The sequence below is a fragment of the Andrena cerasifolii genome, chromosome 2, assembly GCF_050908995.1.
Source record: "Andrena cerasifolii isolate SP2316 chromosome 2, iyAndCera1_principal, whole genome shotgun sequence".
Taxonomy (NCBI): domain Eukaryota; kingdom Metazoa; phylum Arthropoda; class Insecta; order Hymenoptera; family Andrenidae; genus Andrena; species Andrena cerasifolii.
In genome coordinates this window covers 13596974-13617474 of record NC_135119.1, presented here as the reverse complement: position 1 = coordinate 13617474, position 20501 = coordinate 13596974, and the positions used below count along the sequence as shown (strand labels likewise).

Genomic DNA, 20501 nt, shown 5'->3' with positions numbered 1-20501 from the left:
TTACTAAAATTTTGATTGAATAAATGATATTTTATCACGAGTATAGCATCAGAGCTTATGGCAATTAATCAGAATGACACTTAATAATACTCGAATGAATATAGTTTTTATTACATACTCAATTATTAAACGCAACGTTGTATGTATGTAATTCAGTGGCGCACCCAGTGGGTGGACCAAGCACCCCCCAAAGAAAAGGAAAAAAGAGATGAATGTAACCACGACTGAAGTAATTGAAGAACTTTGCAAAAAGAAAAGAAAACTAAATTTTATTCTTTAAATAAATTTTTATAATCACCTAATGAATTTTATTGAATTTGGATAAAAAATATTTTAATTTGTTCAACTCAGCTCTCCCAAGATTAAATACTGCGTGCGATTTTGATGTATTGTATATGTACAGGCTGTTAAAAAAGTGATAGTCACTGGTTTCAGGGGTGAATCTACACCGACTCTGGGTCGAGGGAGATTTGTAAAAAAAACTTATCGCAAAATTATTTATAACAATGAAAATTAATGTTAATCTTTTTTACATCAGCATATTCTCTTCGCTGATAGAAGAAAAAGTCTAAAAAGAACCATATGCTGCAAAAGCACTGTTCGCTATAAAAAATTGATAAAGTTTTGGCATGGATGAATAAGCGATCCTATTTGATGAAACCATTTTTGAGGACACCCTGTACATGTATCAGGACGATACCTGAATTTGTATACGTTTGTAACGTCTGTATGCAGATTTCTATGTACAATTATGTCAAGTTTCTTGCGAATATTTCGTAAACCAAAGCGCAGCGCCAAATAGTTTAGAGGGAAATGTTGTTCAGAATGATGACCTTGACAACATATGTGAAGCTCAAAGTCATCGAAGAATCCTCCCCTAAAGTAAACATCTACCGGGAATTCTTCTAACAATAAGGCAGTCATTTATGCCGGTATCAAAATTATTTTTTTTCCTTCTTAATACATTTTAATGAAACCTTGATTTTAAAAAAATTGTTTTCTACTACAATTTTCTTTAAATAAAACCGTACACAAAAGCTTACAGCTTTGAACAACTTGTACAATGATGAATAGATATACTATCCATTTTAATCGCTGCTCGTTAAATAGAAATTGAAAATACTCAGAAAATAACTATTGGTAGAGAAAACAGTAGCAAAAATAGACTATGATAACAATTGACCAAGATCTCTGAAAATTTCGTTTTCGGGAGAAAATATATTTTTATTTGCTCCAGGATTTGCTCTGTTCGATGTTTCAGTGCCGCATTAAGTGTTTGACGTTCGTTGTTTACGAAACTCCACAACTACAAAAGCCTGTTGTAATTGTATCCCCAGGTCACAGTACAATGGTTCCTTATCGCTCGGGAATTCTGCTCGTGAACGTGACTTCTTATGGTTCTCCTACTGCGATTCTTCTCGAGTTTTTTTTTAAGAGGATAAACTAAGGCCTCCGCAATACTATTCATTAAGAAAAATAAAAATTACGGAACGCTTCTCGCAAAAACGAAATTAGAAATATTAAGAATAACAAGAGTATAATACACACCATTACGGAAGAGAATGAAATAAATAAGTTATGAAGGTATATTCTTTTAAAACGATGTTATTTTTTGCATGCATTGAAGGTTTTCAGGTGATGGCTGAATACAGTAGAATCCTTAGTACCCAAATTAATAGGGAAACTAATCGTTCGGATAAGAGAATTTTCGGATAGTGGAACACTTACTTTTATGATAGTAATTCTACATTTCAAAAAGTATGGATATACTTCCGAATCGCCCCAATGGCCGATCGACACGAGGCTTGAGGGGTTGGGGGGGGGGGGCGTGGACCCTAAATCTAAAATTGTAGCTTCGGGAATTTATTAGTTTCCGAAATATTAATAAAAAAATATTGTTAATCTTTTGTTTACAAATTATTTTTTTGAACTGCATATACGTAGCCCTAACGGGATTTAATTGTTAAATCCGCCACTGCTGATAACCAAATCTGCCGGCAGACTCTGCGCTCTCTTGGCAGAACCCGCTACCAATCTGCTGGCTGCTGCTGGCAGACTGCCGGCAGGTTGCTATCAGGGTTTGCATCCAATCCTATTTTCAGGAATAGTTCTGTCACTGACCGTCATTTATGAACAGAGGATACTACAGTCATGCTCTAATTTCTAGATCGGTAAGGCAGTCAAAATTGGGCTGATTAAGATGTCTCTGATGTAAGATGTTAGGTCTATTTAGAGTAGTCATTTTTTTTGGGGGGGGGGGGGGTATAGTATTTTATGGTCAAATGTGATAAAAAATATAGTACATTGTGAAAAAATATAGTACCTACATTTCAGAGGAAAGTGGTACGAAATAAAACTACATTAAAAGAACGACACCTTATTTTTTAAATGTACAGTCGAACCTCAATAACACGAAAACCTTTATAAGTCGAAAATTTTCATCATTCCCTTCCGCTACGCTGTAAACACCTCTACAACTTGGAATAAAACTTCCTTAACTCGAACTAAATTTTGCATGTTAAATTATGTATTTCACCTCTACAACTCGAATTTAGAACTCCGACCTCTACAAGTCGAAGTTTACTTCTACATATGTATTACATGCGCGATGAAAGATCTGAAAATATTGAGGAAAATGTTTCCTCTGCATTATTCGCAATTGAAAATGCTATTGATTTACAATACACTAAGAGATTAGCACAAAGCATATTACAATTTTTTTTTATATGTAATAAAGAGTAATATTTCGAGCATAAAATGTGTCTTGTAATTATTTTTATATGTGTAGGTATGTATGTAGTACATGTTAAGTTGTAGGTATATTAGATTATAGGTATACAATAAACAATTGCCCTTAAAACTGGAATTTGTCTTGCTTTACAGCTTCACAAGTAAAAAAATTAAGTCTTACAAAGCCTCTATAAGTCGAGTTTTCGAAAAGTCATAAATATTTTATCTTTATTTCTTGATTGCGGTAAAAGTATATAATTTACAGAAATCTTGGGATATCGTACCTAACATAAGAAATAGTTAAAAGTGTCCGGGTTTCGTTCGAAAACGTCCGAGGTTTTAATGCTCTCTGTCCTAGATTAATGATTTTACGGATGACAGCCCTATTCCTACAGCACAGTTTATAAGAATCACCCTATATAGAATCGTGATACCTATCATACGTCATAATTTAGCAGTTATGATGTCGTTCAACTGGCGAAAGCAGCGATGACGTAACCAAAACAACACCACGTCATACTTAAATATAAGCATGGAGTAGGGCGGTGCCATGCATCATCATTTCGATCGATAATCGTTTCTGCGGTAAGTAGTGCTCAAGTTGATTCCTTGATCTCACCTATTTCTTTTTGTGGAGAAACCTCGTTCGCTTTTCCTCTGTGCATTACCTTCTGAAGGTTGCCTTCAATTATGCCCACCACACGAGGAAATGTTGCCCGCACGGAGCAAGGAGGTTATATGCAGTTCTTATTTTGACAGGCGCAATCGGATCCGTGGTGGGACAGTAAAGAAGTCGGTTAAAAAGCTGTGCAGCAGTCAGCGACTGTTCGTCAGTTAAACAGACAAGTCCGTGCTCGTCGTTCCTTTGCATTAGACTTCAGTGTATTTTCTTATCAGCAGTGTTTTTTCTACTGTTCCAATAAACAAGTTTACTTATCTCGACGTAAACACAAGCGGAAGCGAACAATGTCCGAAATGGGTGACAATAAGACAGGTGAACGTGAGAAAATTGCAGTTATTTTTAAATACATGCTTTTTCAAAAGAAAACATTTAATAAATCGCATTTTACCATTTTCTCGTAATGTACGAATCGCCATGTTCTATGATAACAGCTGGCAGCTTTATAATCATGTCTCGAGTTTAAGATATGCTTAAACTGTCACTCTTGATCGTTTAAGTAGAATAATAAACAATCTTTGTAATTCTACGAAAATAACTCTTTGTGTATAATAATAATAAAATATTGGCCACTTTTCATTTTATTCATTTCCCTTAATTCATTTGTTAGAACACATTGTCATGACTCCAAAATGCAAGACCACAAGTTCCACGACGCTAATAATAGAAAGGCAAGCTTTAAAGCCACTGACTGAGAATGGAAATGGAAACAATATCCATATCGCCGGAGGAGATCATACAGGAATAGTTATTAATAAGCAAGCCGTCGCTGGTACATAAATTTTTCATAAAACATTTACGATGCTGGCATGTTATTGATATCGACGAAATGAGTATTGTAAACTTTTTATAGTTGCGAACGGGGAAGTGCACCCAGCGCACTTGTGCTTGCAGTTCAGAGTATTCTTGGTCAGTGCCCAAACTGGGAAGCACACCCAAGAATCTAGGACTCTACAGTTTTGGTTTGTAGACACACTTTCAGAGGCTGAACATCCAAGTGTGGCACAAGAATTCTTTAGAGAATTAGTTAGTCCTCAAGAATTTCCACGAGGTAAGAGTTATTAAACATGTTTATTGACAATTCATTTAAATATTTCTGTATTTAGGACATTTATATTAATCTCACGTTATAAACATTATACATTATTAATCTGTTTCAATAGATATGTAAAGGGTCCTCCAGATGCTGATGCATGTTGCAGTGAAACACTGATGCGTGCATCATGGCGCAGGTTTCATGATACATGTTGCTACGTCTGTAGATCAGTTTCCATGTTCCAGCATCAGAAGCGGAACTGGCATCTTGCTCATCAGCTAGGTGCGTGAGCAAGACTTGAGAGTCATGAAACCTGCATCATATGCATCAGTGTTTCATTGCAACATGCATCAGCGCAGGGCTGTTCCTGGGTTTTGGCCGCTCACGTGCAAAATCAATATTGCCGCCCTTATTAATTCAATATTCTTTAAGTAAGAATTTAATATGCAGTGTTTACTTTGATATCTATACATACATATATTTAAACAGTTATCATGGAAAAGAAGTTCGATTATTATTCTTATTAATTCAAATTTTACATATAATAAACGGCCTGCGGCCGCCCCTAGGTTTGCCCGCCCAGGTGCGGCGGCACCTTCTGCACCCCCGCCAGAAATAGCCCTGCATCAGCGTCTAGAGGATCCTTTAGGGGTCGACCTTAAATTACGTAAGGCCTTTGGGACGGGGGGGGGGGGAGGGGGCCGTGAATTTTTTACGTTTTCTTACAAGGGGGAGTCAGGTAGCGTCTTATGTAATATTTTTTCACTTAATTTTCAATATGAGTGGCTCAAAAAACAATGTTTCATCGCACACCCGAAACCGAGTTAAATGATATAAACCATTAAAAAAAATTTAATAACTCAAAAAATGCAATGTAAAAAATATTACGTAAGGACGGGGGGGGGGGGTGGAATATAAAGTCTTACGAATTCTTATACTGGGGGAGGGAGGGGTAAGAAATCGCCAAAATTACCCTTACGTAATATAAGGACGGCCCCTTAAGAGTTAATCCCAATTATTATGCTGGCTGTATACGATCATAAATGTTTCAAGCCCACATGCACTTCGTAATATTTCATGTCCAGTCGTTTTACTATTTCATTCTCATTATGAACATGTAAAACATGTTTAAGATTGTATTTCATAATTTTATTTACGTGTACCAATAATTACTGTAATTTAATTACCATTGTAACAATATCACATGGGTTTTTGCAGATTATATTGGCTTTATAAAGAAAATAATGACGTTAATGTTGCATAAGTATGTTAACATCAAAAAGATAGAAGTTGAATTGAAACAGCTCGAGGAACCCATCAATCTTCCAGCTAGGCCGTGTAAGTAAAATATCTTTTCCTTCGTATAATTACATTTAATAAATATCCCTGTTTGTTTAATCGGTGATAGAAGATACATAAATAATTTAAAATCAAATACCCAATAAATATGTTGCTTTTAAATGAAAATATTACACCTTGTATGTGATAATTATTCTAGCGTCTAATGCTTCATATTTTGATAACAACGAGTTATATTTGAATATAGCATTATTAGAGTAGGTAATCGGTTTGGTATAAATTAGTGTATTTATAATGTACTTTCCTTTTGTTTGAATGAAACGACTGTCAAGTAAGGAGTAGCATCAAGATTTATTTGATTAGGCTCATTGAACTTAATGGTTCTTTATTGAAAGATATTGGATCAGTGTGTCTTAAGTGCACATTGTAACTGAAACCAAAGGAAATACACACTTAACATTTATACTGATCTTTACATTTACATGAATACACTCTCCTATACACAATGTATATTCATATTGATCTTGCACAATACAAATTTCATTTGTAATGTCTGTTATTCACAGCTAATACTGGTCATATACTGTTCACATTTTCTCCGTGTAAGAGAATTATTTGGAAATCAGGTTGGAAATCATGAAAAATTACAGACATTATTTTATCGCAATGTGTTTGTATGATTTTTTAATACACACGCTAATATACAGGGTGGTCCGTTATTGGTGTTATAATCGGACAGGGGGCGGTTCTCTATAAAAATATAAATCGAAAATGTAGAAATAAATTTTTTGATTTGGAGCTTGTTTGAAGAACAAACTCCTGGTTAGAAACTGGCAGAATGCAACAGTTAATATGGCATAGCTGCAGGTCAAATGAATCGTTATAAAAGCACAAGCTAAAATTGTAGAAGAATCTTTTTCCTGATGAGGCTTTGTTTCCGAGACAATTGGTTTTGAAAATTCGTCAGTCTTGTCCACTTGAGTTAATGTCGGCCTCATTTTCAAAGCCGATTTTCTGGGAAACGAAATATCGATCGAAAAGAAAATATTTCTACAATTTTTACTTATTATTACACAAAGATTTATTTTGTCCACAGTCATATTATACTGCTGTATTTTGCTATTCTGCTAAGTCTTAAGTAAAAAAATATTATTCTACTTTTTCGACTTATTGTTTTTATGGAGAATCATCATCTTGTAACACCAATAACGGACTATACCCTGTACATAGATAACAATTTAATATTTACCGGTCAAACATTTGATTAGAAAGTTGTCGTCCTTATATAACTTTATCATCATTTTATTGTGAATTTATTTGATTCATTAATCTTCCTTTCGTTTAAGTAATGCAAAGTAAGGGGTATTTTGTAAAAAATAAATAAGGTTCGAAGTATAGTGAAGAGACAGGGAAAGCAATTGAATATACAAGAGAATGTTTCTTATGTTGGCCGGTAAATGTAGGTTTTACTGCTTCACATAGTAAGGTGGTAACCATAACAACATTGGCTTAACACAGCCCGTTCCTTGGTTTTTGCATTACATAATAATACGAATAATAAATTTCTGTTACATTTTTAACGTTTATTTCAGTGAGCAACTAAAATCGAAACTTGTGATGATCCTATTTTTATTATTCTTTTTGTCGATAGTTTATTAATTAATAAAAATATTCCGTGATATATATATATATATATAATTTTATATATATATATCATACTTTAATAAGTGCATGACTACTAATGCATTGGTATTATTTTTGTTAATGTAGCTGAAGATGTTAATATTGGTTGGATTTAATTCATTTTAATGTTAAAAAATAAATATGCTCGTGTTTCATGTTACACCATTGTAATCAAATCAAAGTTTTCAGAAAATTGTACTATTTATGAAAAAAAATATATATTTTACATTAACTTTGAGAATATTTGTTTATAATTTAGTGTATATAAAGTACTGGCTTATCCAGTGTGTAAGTTATGCAGTGTCCTTTCATTGCTATTTTTTTATGCAACAGTAACATATTTGTACAAAACAATCACCTTGTACTCATGGTTACTTACAGCTATTTAGCTATGTAGATTTCTGTGTCATGTACTTCCACAAAAGGAATTATGTAGTAGTGTAAATTGTGTCCAACTAAATTACAAGTATTTCTTCACCATTTGTTATATGGTAGATACATATTTAGTACATGCAAATATGCAAATTATAGTTACTTACTCACCAGAAATTTCTTATTATTTTAAAGCTAATCACATATGAAACTCATATCACACAGCATTTATATAGTTTGCAACTGTATGAAACATGTAGGAAATATATTTTAGTAACTAATTTTTCTATTTAACAGTATCTACGGATGAAACAGTGGTTGGTCAGGTGGTTGAACTGACGTTGGAAAAAGTATTGGAATTAATCGAATCTGCTTATCCGAATCCAGTAACAGTAATTGATTTAGCAAAGTAAGATTTCTATTATATTAATAACTAGCTGTACTACTCGGCTTCGTCCGAAATTTAGATTCTGATTTTATAAAATATAAATTTTTTTTAGTTTTTTTTTGGGTGAAAATAGTTACATTTATCTGGATTAGCCACCCTGATAGCCAGATCTGGGCAGCAGAATCTGACATCGGAAACGTAGTCGTCTGTGTCCGCAGATGGCTGCGTTCTGAGGTGCAGAGCCTGATGTCAGATCGGCAGCAGATCCGCAGCAGATTCTGCCGACTGCTACGGTTCTGACGTCAGACTCTGCGGTCTCATGCCAGAGCCAGACCTTGCTACCAATCTGATGTCAGACTGGAGACAGATGGTTATCAGGGCAGGCATATAATGAGTCGAGGTACATTTCGTGACCCCCGACTTTACAGTTCGAAAGTTTTTAGGCGACAGACAAACGCATAAACATACGAAACAGTTTCTGCTTTATAGTATAAGATAATATATTGTAGATTTTTAAATGTATTTTTTATTGAAAAATAATGTTAAATTATTTTGATAATTCTGACTTATAGAGAACATGGATGGGATGCTTCTGCTGTTGAAACAAAATTGAAAGAATTACAAGCGAAGGGTGTTGTAAAAGCAATGGAACATGGAGCTTTTACAAGAGTTGTGCACCAAGATACTCAGATTCAAGTAAATTTCATTTAAACGTTATCTTTATTTATGTAACTGTCACTATTTTAAGATAAACTAATAAGAAATTATTTTATGTATTCTTAGGTCGTGAAGCAAATGCCAACAATGGCAAGTGCAAAGCAACCTACTATAGCTATTATTACGGCCCAATATTGTGAAAAACTTGCAGTTGACTCTATGATTGAAAACAAAGAAACATTTGTTCGTTACACTACTGTCGGTAAGATATGTCTTTTTTAACATTTCTGATTTCCCTGTTTTTTGCACCGCCATAGGTGAGGTGTAACTAAATCTCCGTTGATTATATACATTTATGCAAAAGGAGTACAAAATATTATTAAGAACATTTCTTTTCTTTAATACTATCAATTTCTATATAAAAAATAATGAGTAAAATCGGTAAAATGAAATGTCTATTTCCGTTTCTTGGTATCATTCAATTTTTAACCACTACTACATGTGGAAGTTACTCAAAGACACCCTATTTATATAATGTAATAGAATTATAAAGTTATACATAAGTGTCTTAGATATACAGGTTGGTCCATTTAAATAAGGCTACCTAAATATCTCTCCCAATTGTAATGGTACAAAAAATATTTTATATGCAATTTGAATATATTTTTTTAAGCCGACTCTTTTCGAAGTTTTCAAGATCATCATGTTATTGGGAGTTATCATGTTGCTAATGTTAAAATACGTTCAGATATGTGCAGGGGTTGAAAACAGTTATGATATCGGTTTCGGATCTCGAAACAGTTATGAGAACTGAAATAATCTTGAAACATATAATATGATATAATATCGGTTCTGCAGAACCGTAACCGAAATCGATATAGCCAGAACCTTCGGTTCTTTATAACAGTTATTCAGAATATCGGTTCTTCATAACTGTTTCAGTCAGAACCGATATGTAACAGTTTGAAACATGTATTCTCGTAACCGTTTCAACCCCTGGATATGTGTAATGACATGACCTTGAAATGATACTTGACTCAGGCACTTAAAGTTAAACGTGAAGTTTATGTCTATCGATTGGTGGACAACTGTACGAGATATTTAAGTGGCCTTATTTAAATGGACCACTCTGTATATTCCATATACAGGATGATTTACCTAATGTTATCATCTGGATTATTTGTTTATAACATTAGGGAGCAAAACATTTTATTTGGGAATTATACAAAGTCGGTCACTGTCTCCGTCCACCTAAAACATGTTTTTTGTTCTGAACATTAGGAAGAATCTAGAAATACAGGCTTTTATGGTTCCAAGGGACGCAAAATGCGATGGCAATATAACTGCAATTTTTTATACTAATATTTGATAAGAGTCGTGAATTCTGAGGAAGGAAGTATTAAGATACATATGTGCTAAAGCCAATAATTTCCGTGATACATATTCAAGTTTTAAGATGGTGTTCATGATGCTTCATTTAGACTGCAATGGTGGTCGGCCTTAACTACTGACGTAGAATTCGAATTCTTTTCGTAACGTACACATAGTATTTTATAAACCACCGTTAATGCAAGCTGAATATTTATTTTCCATTTCCTGCCTATACATCGGTGTTGGTAATTGAGGTCGCTATTGTGGGGCAAAAGAGAGCATTATAGACACTGTCTTAAATTAAAACTAGAATATCTCCGAAATTATTCGATTTAGGACGCATGTTTTTTAATACCTTCTTTCTCAGAATTAACTGCGATATTGAATATTACCGTGAAAATTACCAATTCCATTAAAAAAAAATCCAATTCATCGTGAAATTTTCATATCTTCACATATAGAGTAACTGATAGTATCACATTCTGTGCTGCTTAAAATCACGCAAGCCTGTACATATCTTCAATTTTTTCCTAATGTTTAGAATTGCGGACATATTTTAAGTGGACGGAGTTATATAGTAACTTGCTTTGTATAGTCACAATATCAAAGTTGCATATAAAGTATTTCTGATGGCAGTGTCCAGTGGATAACACTGTATGAGATGAAGGAAATCATTAACCTACTTTGAACATATCAACCACTACTGCCTCAAACATAAATAGGTTTTGCAAATAGTGTTATGAATTGTTGTATTATTTGTACTATTAGTATCTGTAGTATTATTTTTCTATTATATTGATATTTTATTGTTTCTTCGTCACGAGTTGAAATCTAAGTTGAGATTTCAGAGACCTACAAAAAAACTTGATTTATAAAGTTTTTTGTTGAATAATAGGTATTATTAGATTCTAAATAGAAGGGTGCAGCGTTAGTTTTCAATTTAGTTGTACTATCGTAAACTTGCTTCCCTCTTTTCATTTTTATAAACAATTTTGCGGTAATTTTGATATCATATGCGAATCAACGGTAAAAATGCGAAACATGTTTCGAATATCCGTATATTTCACTAAGCATGAAACTTCAGGTACGGCAAACTCATCAGACGCAACAGACGGAGTACCGCGAGTGACATGCCGTTTTGGTAAAGTAGCTTGTAATATAGTTCCTTTTCCCTTTTAATGTCATCTTAATGTTATAGCTTGTCAATTGCTTGTATTCAAGAAACGTCGCAGAGCCATTGTGCTGCAAAAAATGTTTATTAAGGGGCATTATTATTTTTACCATGGCAGAAACAATACTCTATCATCGTGCAATGAATATATCATTAGATCATATTCAGAATATCATCTCATATGTTATGTCCTCATGTTTAAACATTTACTCTTTCAGCAATATTAGCAAATTGAATTTAATACATTGCGCATACATATTGGACGGGCATGGTTCAAAATCATCCACAAATCGTGTATTTATTTTCATGTGTCTTTTGTGCCTCTTTGTTTGTGTGAAATTTCTTACATAACATTGTTCTGTTTCTGTTTTTTTTGTGACTGGTATTAACCTTTTATAATTGTTTCCTTTTTTTAATTAAAAAATTCATTAATAACAAAAAAAAATGAAAATTATTTATATTTAGTTTTTTGTTATTATTATTGTTTATTATCAATATCTTATTTACTTAATTTTCTGGTAAAAGTATAATAATATCAGGCCATACATGTTCAACACGACAAAGTACTTAGATAGTTTGTATTTTAAATTTATACGTATTTATGAATTGAAACCTAAGTAAATTGGTGATAATTTTTTCTTCAAAAATAAGAATAAAAAAATGCAAATTGATATTGCTTTTAGAATTCATAATCACGTTTTTGCATAAAGTAGCATATAAGTTTTGTAATTTGTAAATGCAACTAAGTTATGCTCGTCATCTATCACTTTAAAAAAAAATGAATTACTTGGTACACACAGTCTTTAATTAATTTAATTCTGTATCTGGTGACAGATATTGAACATAATTGCATCTGTATGGAATGGTTCGATTTTTAATCAATTTATTCACATATAACACAGGTTCGATACCAGTCTGCCAATAGTAGCACAGTGCACATGTATCATACACAGACTTCAGAATACTTAATGGTGTAAAATTTGTATGATGCAAAACGCAGGTATTTTCTGTTATAGGAGAATCAAACGTCTATACATTAGGCAACATTGGTGCACACAGAATTGTGTGCACAAAACTGCCAACTGTAGGTCATACGAGAGAAGCAATGACTGCAGCAGGAAATACAACAACTAGATTATTAGGTAATATTTGCAATATTTTCTTTGTTTGTTAGTAAACTTATTTATATGCAAACTTCATGCCTAACTATTCTGTATATCATTTAGGCACATTCCAAAAAGTAGATTTCGTTTTTCTTATTGGAATTGGAGGCGGTGTCCCTCACTACACAGATTATAATAAACATGTACGACTTGGTGATGTAGTTATTTCACATCCTACTCCACTTAACAAAAAGTACATTTATGTGTATTGTGAAAGTGCAAAGATAAACGAAACTCGTGAATACCATTTTGAAACCAAAGAGTACTGTCCACCAAATTTATGCCTTCAAGAAATCGCTGCTAATTTTAAAGAACAGGTAAGTTGGTGGTGTCTGCTAATAACATTTAAACATATAGTGGGGATACAATGTAATTATTTATGAACTTTCGGGTTTTCCAGTCGGAGAATGAGACAAATCCTCCATGGCAAGTGTACCTGAAGGAAGGTTTAGATATTCTAAGCCATCAAACGGAACATGATTTTAAAGCGCCTCCACCAGAGTCTGATAAGTTATACATGGCTATTGGCGAAAGAGACGTTATAGAAGTGGCACATCCTACCGCACCGTTGGACGCAGTAAATAAGAGGTTATTATCTTTCGTATATACACTAGAGTTCCCGTACACTGTACGACGTACAGCGAAGGTGCCCAAATCAAGCTTTAGAGCAGCGATGCCCCGATAGGCAGTCCGAGGACGCGAGCATCCACAGCGTTTTCTACGAGCCGCGCGGAAGGGGATGCTCGAAGCCAATGAAGCGGCAGGCATGCAACGGATAGGGGAAACTCTAGTAGTGTGCCCTTAGGCCCTAAAGGTGCAGTGTCACGGCGCGTGGTTCGTCGAGTCGGCTCGGCTCGCCCAGGTTCGGTCAGTCGGCGAGTCACGCGCCGTGGAACTTCACGTTAAGAGTACGAGCCTACACGTATACAACTAGAGCTTTCCCTATCGGTTGCATGCCCGCCATTTCGTTGGCAAATAAGTAAATTTTCTCGAAACGAAGCGTGATATTAAAAAATTTTATTCTATATTTTCCTCTTATTTTGGCCTGTAGAATCGCCCCTTAAAATAATTGCGACCTGTAGCGAAACACCCTGTATATCACGTATGAGATACAAATTATTAATTCTTTGCCGTGCAACATTTAATACGCGAATTGCAATCATTTATGTTCTGAACTTTGGGTTGTTGTCCTTTTGTCAGCGTGTTCCTTTTTCAGAATGGACGGTTGCCCTCGAATTCATTTAGCGCCGGTAGCATCTGGCAGACATATTGCACGTGATGATCAGCTGAGGCAGAAATTTTCAGCCCGTTTTGGAGCCCTCGCGTTCGATGCAGAAATGGACGCCGTGGTTGAGAGTATTTTGGGTAATTGCCGCGAAAGTTTCGCCGTTATTCGAGGTATTTCTGACTATAAAGATGGTTCACGTATAAAAGAATGGCAGCCCTATGCATCCTTGGCTGCTGCTAGCGTAATGAAATCTATCATTTGTGCCATGGATCCACCAACTAATGTGTAATACCATTTCTAATGCATTCAATGCAATAGGTAGCAAAAATTGCATAATTTTTTGTTGGCGTTCTCAAGATCACGCAGCTTTGTCTTTATACGAGGTGGACCAACTACTTTAATTAGTTAAAGATAATGGTGATTTAAATATTCGCACAAAGTGCACAACAATTATTTAATGAACAGTATAATTTAATTCTTCTTTCTTTTGTTATATTTTACGTCGCATTTAATGTGACATGTAACAGTTACTTATTGTTTTTACGATTAACAAGAAATTACGATCGTAATCGAAACATGATATGTAGAGAAACTGACAGCACGAAGTGCGTATTCTAATTAACTAATTCGAATACGAATTACTTTCTTAGCAGTAGGAAGCAAAACAAATTCAGTACACTGATGCTTCGAAATTATTTATACATCGCTCAATAATTGTATCCTTTGACTGGCAAATGTGCCAGTTCCTTTTATAAATTTTACCGCGACACGACTGTTTAAAGAACACTTTTTACAATTTATATTTCTACACGCAACTTTTTCAAGTTAATAGTCTAGCATTTGCATGGATTTACTACGCTAATTAATTTTGCAACATGATCTAATACCAATTTGATATAATTTTACGCATTTTATAGAATTTTTTCATATACACTTTGTACCTTTAATATCAGATCTATTACTCTTTCATGTTAATTAAGTGCGACGTTGAAAAATTAATATACGAGAGAAATCGGTTCAATGATTCTAAGACTGGTGCCATTCCCATTGTACGTCGCACACGCGTAGATTTCATGAAATTCTCTTCTACAGAAACAGAGGAGCTGCGTAAAATAAGAAATTATAATTTTGCAATAGTTATGTAGTTTAAATATTATTACGATAATGAGGCTTTGAAATATCAAATCTTTTCGGACGGGATCCGAGGTAAAATAGATACGCAAACCACTGAAAGCTTTAAACGAAGCCTCGACGTAGCAAGACAGTTTAGGTATAGGACATGATACCTGAGATTGCAGGCAGAAAGTACATTTGGCAGTATTTGTCGAAAAACGATCAAATCATTGTTACACTATTATCATACTAAATATTACATGTTTCTCAGAGTATATTGTCGTTTTAAACAGATTTATCTACTCCATTTACGAAGCACGTAATAAGTACATCTTTTGAATTCAGTGAGAAAGTATAAACATACACTACTGTCCAAAAGTTTGATCGTATTCTTGAGGACATTCAAGCTATGGTTGTTCCAAACACACATCTGGATGATCGCGTGAAAATTTAAAATACGCGTAGGATAGAATGGTGTTTCTATTATGGGGTGATGTATTCCTTTATTTTTACGTAAGCAGTTGTTAAATCGGCGCAGTATGTATTGCTTGTGCAGACTTCGTTTTGTAAAGTGCTGTTTAATGTAAAAAATGATTCATGCACAGACTTTTCTTTACATGTCTCCTAGTAAAGTAAAATCCTCTATCAGTTTACGCTACAAAATACAGCACTATATTATAATGTACATGGGCAACACGTTAATAAGCATTTTATATGAAAATCTGCACAGGTCCTAGCAGCAAGCCAATATTAATAATCTGCCACTATTCATGGAAATCACTTTGCGATTATTATTTATGTTTAGGACTGTTATAATTTCATATTTTATTTTGTTATAATTTACGAAAAATACAACATCGAGTCAAGCTCGATGCAGGATTATGAATGTTGATTTTGAAAACTAGACTGTAATTCGGAACAGTTAAAATAGTTCCTATTCGAAATATGACGGTCTCAGTTGTTATTGAGAAGCAAGAAATAGCTCTAAATTCAAATTAAAAACTGGAGCTTTTCCTACCGTTTTTTCAGGCCAATTTAAAAGCCGCAGGCATTTTCATATTATAATGTTGTGGCCATTTAGTTCTTCCAACATTTGTTCTGTTTGTATCCTATATAAGTTTAATGCTTCTATGCCAATTAAATTTTGATTCATCTGTTTATAACACGTGCTTCTAGTCTTCACTACAATAGTATTAAACGTGGCGTTTTCTCTTGGCTGGTCTTTCCATTTATAGGTCTACTTCGATTAAACGTCGTTTAAGAACCTTTAGCATTAATTGCATAATAATTATACGTTTAAGGAATATTCCTCGCCTGTTAATGTAGTTTCTCAATGAATATGCGATGTTTCTTATTCTTTTCTTTTTCAGCTTTCACACATTTAAAGTGTTAAATATTTTTATAAATGCTTTACTTCAATTCGGTATCTAAGTGTTTCGTTCTCCTACTCTATCATAGAATTCTGCATTTTGTAAATCATAAGTATTGATTATTTAATTGGATCAAGCATATTATAGAGGTCTACATTTAAATTTCAATATTACATTATTGTAGTGTCACGAAGATTATCTTAATCTAGATGGGCGCGATTAAACCTTTGGACGGCAGTATACGAACCAAATATCTTTAAAACTGTACAATTAATTAACATTAGTTAAAGTGCCAATGTGTTCAATAAATTTGGCGAGGGCGAAGGAGATGAGAATTTTTCTAAAAGACAAATACGAGATATTTTGGATATTAATTAATGGTTAATAGAATTATTCGGTAGTTTTACTTAAATACTAAAATAATTCATTTATTTCGTTCTGAGAAGAAAATCGTCATTGAAATTATTTTTCTCCTGTAAATCATACAGGTAGTTATTAATCTTCTCGTGTTTGTAATAGCAACTTCTATCATTTTTCGATAATAATATCGATAAACAGAATACTAATAAACGAAGATGATTTTGCTTAAAACTGATAATTAGGATTAGAATGTAATACGAGTTTTCGAATAAAAATCGTCGTTTTCGTGATCTCCATTTTGTATCTTTTAGGGTAAAGTTCTCATTGTCTGAGTATAAAGTGTAAAGTAATATGAAATTCCACTGCCTCTTCAACGTTCGGATGTGAATTTTGAAATCTTCGATAATTCTCTTGGACAGTTTCAATAACATCGTTAAACTTCGTTAATGTGTGACAGTAAACACAACTTCCTCGCATTTCAACGTCTTTATAGATTCTAAAGCACAGGGTAGCATACGAAAGCTTTATATTTAAGTGACATTTATATATCGGACTCGAGCATAAATCTAAACACGTAGGAAAGTAATATGTACATCTAAATATATACATATTGTTAATAACGTAAAAAGTCTTAAAATTTTAGTAGTATCAAAGCCATCCACGAGTTTCAAATATGTCATTAATTGTATGTTAAGCGGCACTTAATCGACGATTGAAAGTTTTTATTTGTTTATTTATCTGTTCGTTAATTGTAAAGCATTTATATATATATATATTATTTATATATTTCGTAATAAATAATATAATTTGGAATAAAATCCATTGGCCGTTTAAATCGTGGTAAACTAGCATAGAATAAAGATAGAAGTCATTCAATATGGTAGAGTGACCTTAAATGGCCAGTTGATTTTGTTTCGACTATACCCTTAAGTTGTAGAACATGTAAAAAAGATTTTCCGTTCCTTTCGGGAATCTTATTTATTCTTCATTGTATTGTGAATATTATATTGAAATATTTAAAAAAAAAAGAAAGAAAAAAGTGGAAGGTAAATAGATTTCTAAGGTGGAAGGACTTCAGATAAATTTAATTTATGAAAAACATCACTTGTTGCGTAGAAGCACATTCTTGAAATTCTATGAATTATAGAGAGTAACTATCGGATATATACGTATTATATTATGAATATACACAGATACGTACACATAGATATACACCTATTTAAAGTATTTAATGTATAATGTATGAATGTGAATTCTGTTGTGTCGTAAAAACTTTAAGTTCCATTTACTTGATGACAGATTCCTACTTAAGGCCTAAATATTACTCATGTGTCGTACGAATGAACTTTGTTATTATGTTTAGCCGAGGCTTTCGAGCTTTCAACTGTGCATTTACATATATTTTCGTTAGCATATCGCGCTTTCAACGCTAGTCGCACTATTGTGTTTTCCGTCTATTTATCTGTAGGGTGTAATGTTAAGTGTGAGAAACACATACATGTACGTCCGCTTAGTTTATATTTAAAAGAAATGCTGGCTTCCGTAATTAACTACGATTGTACTGGATTTTATTCACTCAGCAGTTTGAAGCCAATATCTTGTACATTAATTGAGGTCGTGACGAATGTTAGTAGTTTAGAAATATCCCCGATAATTACACCCAATTTCCATTCTGAATGTCTACAATTCCGACCCAAGGACTGACAAATGTACTTGAACGCCATTAGTAAGTACGTAGTGTATCGAAGGGGAGCTTAAAGCCTCAGACACGAAAATTAACGCTTCAAGCTTGTAATCGAGTAGTCTTCCTACCAACGAAACAGTTCATTGTCAACGTCTTAAAATACTTCGAATATGAACACTTCGATATTTCAGTGTCAATGTCCGTCTGTATCTGACACAGATAAATGTTTCACGTGGATAATATTGGGTTGAGCTATAAAGAGCCGTCGTCTTGTTTTTCGTTCAACTTAACTCTAACATTGTGAGTGACGTCGGCATGTTTTCACGCCGAGGGATTACCATCCCGAACATATCGGCGTGGAAACACGTCAAAACCGTACTGCAGACGATGCGAATCCCTCGGCGTGGAAACACGCCGATGCCATTCATTGTCAGTGTTAATTTTCTATATTCTCTATTAAATGCTGCGGATCTGCTGCCGATCTGACATCAGATTCTGCTGCCCAGATCTGGCTATCAGGGAATAGATTGCTAATTTAACCGTAAAACTTAATCCCATTCCGGCTACTTTTAATTATAGATACTTTTTCAATCTACTGTCTTTTACAATATTCTCACGTGTGGTTCTACTTTTCATTGTTAGCAACAATTTTGGTTAGAAGTGGTCTATTTATAACTCAACCTCATAATATGGGTGCAGCCAGTAGTTCTCCGTCACACCAGAGCCGTTTTAACAGCATCGTAGGCCCTGGGGCAGTGCAACGCAGTGTAGCAAACTGTTTTGTATTTGAGGGCCCCTGCCATAGACATGTATAGACGGAGCAGAAACTGGGACTATCGGCGAGGGGGACAGTAGGCTTGGAGGGGAAAAGGCAGAAGTCAGATACAGGCACGTCGGGTTAGCTTCGGAAGCATTCGGCATGCATATTCACTGCGTTATGTATGTCTATGGCCCCTGCTATCATGGGGCCCAAGGCGACTGCCCAGTGGGCCCATGCCTAAAGACGGTACTGCGTCGCACGCTTTCCCGATATATTTTTGTATTGTCTGCCGATCTGGTTTTGTTTTTGTCACAACTCTCTTTGTTCGAGCTGGTGATTATATAAATTGGTGACGATATGATTGGATAGTACAACAGCTTCTTGTAGTTCAATGCGCTTACATACTTTAGACACTAATCATTTGTAATTGTATTATTGTATAAATCGTTAGAAAGCAAAGTTGTCCCACTAAAAAAAGAAAGAGAAAAAGTCAATAGCATTTTAAAAATGCATTATCGTATCTGCGAAAACGGTGTGTCACAAGATGATGTCACTATGTTAAGTAATGCCGCATTTTTTCCTTACTTAAAAAGGATCTGTAATTTGTGCCAGTTTTTATAATTACTTATGCGCAGAAAAAACTGCTCGGATTGAATTAGCCAACTAAATCGCAAGTGCAGTTGCGTTTCTGTTTGGCGAACGTTCTGGTTGCACCTATGGTTAGTAGCGTTTTATTAGGGTTGCAATGTTGACAGGGGAGCCGGAAACAAAGTGTTGTATCTAATTGTAAGTTACTTCAACGCGGAAGGTAAACTGTGATAATATCGGGGTTTTTCCGCGCGAAGTAAGGAAATACGTGGAGAGCCATAATATAAATAATCGATTTCTTAGAACATCGTTTTCTTGTGAGATAGATACGCAAGAAAGTATGTAAAACGAAAGAGAATATAAAACAGTTGTGGAAGCAAAATACCGAGCGATCACTTCCATTTATCACGATCCCTCCCTAAAAATATTTATAATTTAAAAGGTGCAATAATTTTGCTATAATGTTTATGACTGGAACATTACGCAGAGTGTCTTGTGCCTCTACTTTCTATTTTTCGCGAATCTCGGGGTTTCCCGTAGTCGGAACGCACATTTGGGAAATTTGTTCCGCGTTTTCAGCAAGTCCTGGGATTTATCGCTCTGGAATGGACGAAAGGGTTTGAGTATGTTCGCTCGCCGAAATCTATGTGAGTTGGGCGACAGAGCAGCGATAAATTATTGCGTAACATTTTTCTGTGGTAATTACCTTGTTATGGGTGAAGGGGTACCAGCCTCCTCGGAAAATGGGTTTGTCCGGGATTCCTCGGATTTCCGCTGTCAGATCCGTTCTGTACTGCCCAGTCACCCGCGGAGATGGTAATCCCTGGTTGTTCAGGGCTTTTAGTGTCC

At 34.5% G+C, this 20501-nt stretch overlaps 1 protein-coding gene across 6 annotated transcripts; it reads left to right on the top strand.

Annotated features, from left to right (window-relative positions):
• Positions 1 to 3333: 3333 nt before the first annotated feature.
• On the top strand, positions 3334 to 20034 carry LOC143366459 (uncharacterized). Of its 6 annotated transcripts, none has more exons than XR_013084739.1 (14): positions 3334 to 3730; positions 4020 to 4181; positions 4263 to 4460; positions 5664 to 5783; positions 6311 to 6370; positions 8097 to 8208; positions 8760 to 8883; positions 8971 to 9106; positions 11300 to 11356; positions 12403 to 12528; positions 12613 to 12866; positions 12950 to 13137; positions 13766 to 19006; positions 19308 to 20034. XR_013084739.1 is itself a non-coding variant. In XM_076807557.1 (13 exons), exons 1-13 carry the CDS (start codon positions 3697 to 3699, stop codon positions 14064 to 14066), a joined length of 1872 nt encoding a protein of 623 aa, XP_076663672.1. In that variant the 5' UTR covers positions 3334 to 3696; the 3' UTR covers positions 14067 to 20034. The 6 variants fall into 6 exon arrangements, 1 of the variants encoding a protein (XP_076663672.1); XR_013084740.1 differs by having other exon boundaries at positions 3335 to 3724; XR_013084741.1 differs by lacking the exon at positions 11300 to 11356.
• The last annotated feature ends 467 nt before the right edge of the window (positions 20035 to 20501 follow it).